Source organism: Canis lupus, unplaced genomic scaffold, assembly GCF_011100685.1.
Source record: "Canis lupus familiaris isolate Mischka breed German Shepherd unplaced genomic scaffold, alternate assembly UU_Cfam_GSD_1.0 chrUn_S2203H2403, whole genome shotgun sequence".
In the NCBI taxonomy this organism is placed as follows: Eukaryota; Metazoa; Chordata; class Mammalia; order Carnivora; family Canidae; genus Canis; species Canis lupus.
Genome location: NW_023331086.1, coordinates 42,268 through 49,830, shown reverse-complemented (window position 1 = coordinate 49,830; position 7,563 = coordinate 42,268). Strand labels below are relative to the sequence as shown.

The window sequence follows — 7,563 nt, the reverse complement described above, 5'->3', positions numbered from 1 at the left end:
TTCAGATAGGAGTCACAGAGATCAAACACCTCAAAAATTGATGAGAATTAGAGGAACAAGAGCATCTCCTTTTTTCCCCAGGACTCCTTCCATCTGCTCTCTGGGTTTGCTGGCAACATGTACTCACTCCGTGGTTCTCAGAATCCCTGCAAGTGAGGGTCCCCTGTGACCAGCTGGGAGCCACTTCTTGCTTTACCCAATCGGGGGACCGCATGGAACATTAAAAATAGGCTGAAATTTGTAAGCTATATGCTAATTTAAAAAGTGTCCTTGGCATCTCCGACTGCCGGCTTTTATGAAACACAGGGCCTTAATCTGTGCTTAGGTACCTATTTATAGACGTCCCTAAGTGGAACTCGTTTTGTATGTCAGACATTCTTTAAATTAGTGTCCGCTTCACTTAAGGCCTGTTAATATTTCGGAGGCTCTAGCCTTTCTATGGTATTTACTTAAAGTTCTGTTAATAGATAAGATGCTGTCTCTATCAAGATTTTCCCTGATCACTTCACATAATTTGAATCATTCTAAATTCACCTAGCACTTAACTTCTTCAGGGTCCCCTACCACTGCGTTTACATTGCCCGTGAGATTCCTCCATGTCTTTTATCATCTTTTCACGTGATATTAGCCCTGACCTACCAATTGAGTCAATGGTGCTCTTGCCTTCCCTCTGGTGCCCACACATAAGCCGTATTCACGGCCAAATACTTCTACTTGGAATATGAAGAGCAGGAGGGACTGACTTGTATTATGGAGGACATGTCAACATCTACTCTGGACTTTCTCCCATGACATAAACTAACAACTAGGCAAATGTGGTTACTGAGGATGTATCAGAGAAGCCCTCATGCAAATTTCTACATACTTTTTGAAATCAACAGTGGCCTTCCAGTTTAAAGTTGGCTCTAATCTCTTGGTCATTTGAATCTTCCCGAAGTTTAATTTGGTTCTTCTCTAGTATATTCTTGCTTGAAGCAAGAAAAGCTTTAGGAAGGGCGTCTGCTTCTTCCTTCTTAGGTACCTCCTTAGGCTCTTCATTTTCTTTTTCCATTCTTCAGTGAATCTAATATCCTTTATGTACAAAAAAAACAGTAATTTTTACAATGACATCACTTCTGAATTATTTTGTGCTATCTGAAAATTAAAAAGTGATAACTTCAGAAAATGAAGTCTCTGATGCCTCTAACTTGTGTTGCTTAGTGACACACACTAGAGAAGGGCCACTTCAGGACTCAGGTCTCTACTGGAGTGACGTTGCCAGAAATGTGATGTTCCTAAGCTCCCCTCCCCACTGCAGCACACACAGATACAACAGCAGGGTTAGACCTACTCACTCCTCACTACTGCCAGACAGATCTAAACTCAAGGGCTGCCTGGGTGGTTCAGTGGTTGAGTGTCTGTCTTTGGCTCAGGGTGTGATCCTGGGGTCCCAGGATTGAGTTCCACATCAGGCTCCCCGCAAGGGGCCTGCTTCTTCTCCCTCTGCCTATGTCTCTGCCTCTCTCTGTGTGTCTTTCATGAATAAATAAAATCTTTTAAAAAAATATCTAAACTCAGATGCTATATTGACTGGGACACATCATGTATAAATTTCTGAAACAAAGGATTAAAAGCATATTTTGCAGTTAGCCAGAGATAAAAGACACATGACAGAGGAAGTCATTATATTTAAAAGACACATGACCGAGGAAGAAATATAATTATTAAAAAAGACTTATCAGAAACAATGCAAGCCAAAGGAAAAGAGAATGACATCTTTAAAATATTTTTTTTTAAAAAAGACCTGCCAACCCAAAATTCTAAATAGAGATTAAAAAAAAAAAAAAAAGCTTTCAAAAATAAGGGCAAAATAAAGACTTTCATAGATGATCAAAACCAGAGAATTCTTGTTCACTTCCGGAAGGCCTGTGCTAAAGCAATGGCGATGAAGTTCTTCATTCAGAAGGAATAACATACCAGAAAGAGGACTATACCACATCTATACAAAGAAATGAAAATCTGTAGAAATGGTAAAAATATAAAAGACTCTTCATATTATTTTTAATTATTCTAAAATGTAATTGATTCTCTAATGTAAAAATAGTATTGTTGTGTTGAGGGGTTAATAGCATACAAAAGTAAAATGCATGACAATAGTGCCAAGGGTAGGGAGAGGCACTGAAGGTTACTGTGGTAAGTTCTTAAAGTCTTTGTGAAATGGTAAGACAGTATTTAAAGGTGGGTAGGATAAATTAGAGATATACATTATGAGCCCTAGGGCAGTCACCATGAAACTTTTAAGAAGCATAACTGACAAAAAGCATAAATAAAACAATCATTTTTAAAGGCTCAATTAATACAAAAAGGGCAGGAAAAGAGGGAAAAAATAACAAAGAACAAATGAGACAAAAAAGAAACAAGTAGCAAATTAGTAAATTTAAATTCAAATCAATCCCTAGTTACATTAAATAAAAATGATTTAAAACTTCAGTTAAAAGAAACTGGATTGAATTGGATGAAAAAGGTATTTAAAAACCCACTTTCCATACGACCAATAATCAAAAAATGCAGGAATGGTTACATTAAAATCAAACAAAATGGACTTAAAAACAAAATATTATCAGACCTAAAAAGGGAGACACATAATGACAGTCAACACAACTCTTATTGTATATTCACCAAACAACAGAACTTCAAAGTACATTTAGAAAAAAATGTAACTAAAAAGAAACATAGATAAGCCCACAATTATGAGACTTCAAAAACTCCTCTTTCAGTAATCAATAAAATAAGCACACAAAAATTAATAATATAGAGAACTGAGCAATACTATCAATTACATTGACAAAACTGACAATTATAGAACATACTACCCAATGGCAGCAGGACACATATTCCTCTCAAACAAAAAAGAAATCACCAAAATTGACCACATTTTGGTCCATAAAACAAACATCTACAAAGCTAAAAGGACTAAAATCATATGAAAAAAAAAAAAAACCTTCTCTTAATTCAATGGAATTAAACCAGAAACCAGTAAAAGAAAGATAACTAGAAAATCTTCAGATATATTAATGTGCCTGAAAACATATCAAAATCTATGGGATGTAGTTTATGTAGTGTTCATATAGAAATTTACAGGATAAAACTTTATAGTAGAAAAAATAAAGGTCTCAAATGAATGGCTAAACTTCCAAATTAAGAGATTAAATAAGAGCAAATTAAACCCAAAAAAATCAGAAGAAAATAAAATCATCAAGAGCAGAAATCAAATAAAAAGGAAAGCAGCCAAAAAAATCAATGAAACAAATAACTGTTCTTTAAATAAAATCAACCACTTCTTTCCAGATTAATCAAGAATAAAAAGAGAGAAGACTCAAATGATCCATATCAGAATTGAAAGAGCAGTCATCACAAAAGATCTTCCAGACATTAAAGGATAATAATGGAATGTCATACTTGATGCCAATAAATTAGATAAGTTGGATAAAATGTAAGAATTCACTGAAACACACAAACTACCAAGGCTCAAGAAGAAGAAACTGGACTAGCTCTATATCTATTAAAGAAATCAAATTCTCAATATAAAAACATTCCAATAAAGAAAGCTACAGGCACAGATGGCTTCACTGGTGAATTGTATCAAATATTTAAGAAAGGAATAATATCTAATTTGTATGAAGAATTCTAGAAAGAAGAAAAGTAAGTGAATATTTCCCAATTCATTTTCTGAGGCCACATTACCCAGCTACCAACACCAGATAAAGATGTTAAAAAATAACTACTAACCCATATCTTTCATGATTATAGATGCAAATATCCTCAGTAAAATACTATCAAATTTCATCCAGTAATGTCAAATAGGGTAAGACATAATGATGAATTGGGATTTACTCCAGAATTGAATGTTAGTTCAATACTCAAAAAAGTCATCAACAGACAAAAGAAGGATAATCGTGTGATCATCTCAAGAAATGCAATAAAATCACCACCTCAAAGCAGCAATGGGCTCATCTCCCATGGGTTAAGTGGAGGCCCTATGGGAAGCATGTAAGAAGGCACTCTCCCTCCCTATCAGCCAAGGTAGTGTCAGCAGAGGCTTCATAGGAACTGAACTTCCACCCCTGTCCAACGGTAATGAAGCATACTATTCCACCAGAGTTGTCAATGGAAAGTGAAGAACTCAGACCTTGCAGGACCTCCAGACTCCACCAGCAAAGTACCAGAGAAGGCCTGCTAAAACAAAAGATCTAAATAAAATCCATAGTTTCACAACATAATGCCCCAAATATCCAAGACAATAAAAGATCATTCATCCTACCAAGAACCAGAAAGATCACAACTTGAATGAGAAAGGATAATGTAGGAATAATGTTTATACCAAGATGAAATAGATGTTGGAATAATTTGATATGAATTTAAAGCTGCCATCATAAAAATGCTTCAGTGAGCAATTTTCAAGACTTAAAACAAACTAAAAAGCCTCAACAAGTAAATAAAAGATATGAAGAAGAACCAAAAAGAAATTTTGAAACTGAAATTTATGAACCAAAAAAAAAAAAAAAAAACCTCACTGGATAGGCCTAACAATATGATGGAGAGGACAGAGGGGAAGAATCCATGACCTTCCATGAAATTACTCAGTATGAATAAAGAAGGGAAAATTCATTGCAAAAAAAATGATAGAACCTCAAGATCTGTGAGGCCACAACAAAAATTCCAAAATTCATGTCATCAGAGTAACAGAAAGAGAAGAGGAAGGGAGTCAGACTAAAAATGTATTCTAACAAGATTTGAAATTTTCTCAAACTTGGAAAAAGACATAAATCTAAGATTCAAGAAGCTGAGGAAACCCTAAACAAACAAACAAAGTTATCCATGCCAAGACACACACACAAAAATCAAACTCGACAAACTAAAGACAAGGAAAATTCTTAACAGCCATGAGACATAAACAATATTTTGCTTTTAAGAGGAAAACAATTAAAATAATAACAGATAATCATGGAAGCCAGAAGAAACATTTTTTAAACACTGGAAGTAAAGAATTGTCGGCCTGGGATACTATATCCAGTGAAAATATTCCTTCAGAAATGAAGGGGAGGTCAAGAAATTCTCAGATGAGGGAAAATGAAGAGAAGCTGTCATCAACAAACTTAACCTAAAAGAGTAAGTTCTTAAACAGAAAGACTATGATAAAAGAAGAAACTTGCAACAGCAAAAAAAGAAAAACAATGGAAAAGAATAAAAGTGTAGGTAAATACAAAAGACATTCATTCTGCTTTTGAGTTTTTTAAATGAAGTTTGATGTTTGAAGCAAAACATAATGCTGTCTTATACAGTTAGCAATGAATATGGAGGAAATAAAGACAATTACAAATGAGAGAGGTAAAGGGACTTAAAAGAAGATAGTTTCTTTTTTTTTTTTTTGGTTACTAAAATTGTATTTATTTTTTCAGTCCCATCAGTGTAATAGTATTATAGCTTTTGCAAGAAGTTTATGTTGAAAGAGAAATGACATAAATTCTCACATAGTATATTTGTAAAGAAAGACTATGCTGACAGTTTTTTTGTGTGACATATCAGGGAGTTGCAAGGGATTAAGTCATACACAATTATTGTTTGAAGGCGACATGGTTTCTGTACTTTGCTCAAACTGGTATAATGTCAAATAGTAGATTATAATTGATTACATAGGTATATATGGTACAATACTCATAGTAACCACAAACATGCAAAATCTTTACAAAGAGGTACATTCAAAACACTATGGATAAATCAAAATAGAATTCTAAAAAATGTTCAAGTAATCTGCAGAAACCACAGGAAAAAGAAAACAAAAATGAAAACTAGGAGGAACACAAAATAAAAGTAAAGTGGCAAGCGTAAGCTCTAACGTATCAATAATTAAATGGATATTATCTAAACACATCAGTAGATACATCAATTGAGTTACACAAATTTATTTTTAAAATGACTCAACTATCTGCTGTTTACAAGAAACTCACTTCAAATATAACAATATATGTAGCATGAAAGTAATAGGGGAGATGGGTGCTGGGTGGCTCAGTCGGTTAAGCATCTGCCTTCAGCTCAGGTCATGCTCACAGGGTCCTGGGATAGAGCCCCACATTGGGCTCCCTGCTCAGCTGGGAGTCTGCTTCTCCCTCTGCCCCTCCCCCCGCTTGTACTCTCTCACTCACTTTCTCTGTCTAAAATAAATAAATAAAATCTTTAAAAAATTATATTAAAAAAGAAAATAATAGGAAAGAAAGATATAACATGCAAACAATGGTTAAAAGAAAGCAGGAGTGGCTATAAATGTATCCAATTAAGTAGACTTCAGAAAAAGGAAAATCATGAAGGACAGAGAGGGACATTACATGATGATAAAATGATCAATCAAGAAGATATAGCAATATTAAATGCATATACAGAGCTTCAAATACAAAAACAGAACTAAGAGAAAAATTAGACAAATCCATAATTATAGTTGAATACTTCAAAACTTCTCTCTCAACAACTGATAGAAAATCAGCAAGAATATGAAAGAACTTAGCACCAAAAACCACATGATTTTTTACACAAGGTAAAAAGAAGAGAAGAAATAATAAATACCAAAGTGAAGTAGAAAAAAACACACAGAGAAAAATCAATGAAACTAAAAGCTAAGTCTCTGAGGAAACAGAAAATCAAGAGACCTCTACCCAGATGAGTCAAGAAAAAATAAAACACCAATGACCAATATTAGAAGTGAGAGAGGTAACAATAGCTACATAGTCTACAGACATTAAAAGATGAATAAAAGAATAACCATAAACAAGTTTACACCAATACATGTGACATAGATGAAATGGACAATTTCCTTTAAAGACAATCTACCAGGGTGCCTGGCTGGCTCAGTCAGTAGAGCACGCAGCTCTTGATCTTGGGGTTGAAAGTCTGGGGATAGAGATTGGGATAGAGATTATTTAAATTAAAAAATAAAATGGCAAAAGGTTATGTATACTTTACATATATATATATGTATACATATATAAAGTATATGTATACTTTACTCCAACAGAATCATTTTTTAAATAAGTAAAAAAAAATAAAGATTACCATAACTTCCTCAAGAAGAAACAGATAACCAGCCTGGCCCAAACTAGTAAAGACACTGAAATCTGTTGTTTAACAACTTACCTACAAAGGACACTCCAGGCCCAGATGGCTTCACTACCAAACATGTAAGAAAGAAACAATATCAATTCTACACAAACTCTTTCAGAAATTGGAGAGGAAAAAAAAAACTTCCCAACTCATTTTATAAGGCCAGTATCACTCTGATAACCAAAACCAAAGATATTAAAGAAAACTACACATCAAAACCTTATAAATATAGATGTGACACTTAAAATCTTAGCAAGTTAGATCCAATAATATATAAAAATGATACTACATCCTGAACAAATGAGGTTTGTTCCAGAAATGTATGGTTATTTTTTTAAAGCTCATCAATGTAATTTATTACATTAACAAACTAAGAAAGAAAAAAAAACATGTAATTTTCTTAATAGGTAATCATTTGGTAAAATCCAACAT

At 33.8% G+C, this 7,563-nt stretch overlaps 1 protein-coding gene across 2 annotated transcripts in view; it reads right to left on the bottom strand.

Moving 5' to 3' along the window:
* Positions 1 to 939: 939 nt before the first annotated feature.
* The window catches only part of LOC119879025 (armadillo repeat-containing protein 4-like), a 47,785-nt gene continuing 41,161 nt past the window's right edge, over positions 940 to 7,563 (bottom strand). For both annotated transcript variants that reach the window (XM_038589505.1, XM_038589504.1), the window contains exon 8: positions 940 to 1,071. In XM_038589505.1, the coding sequence (XP_038445433.1) occupies positions 955 to 1,071 (117 nt within the window). In that variant the 3' untranslated portion in view covers positions 940 to 954. The remainder of the gene's footprint in view (positions 1,072 to 7,563) is intronic.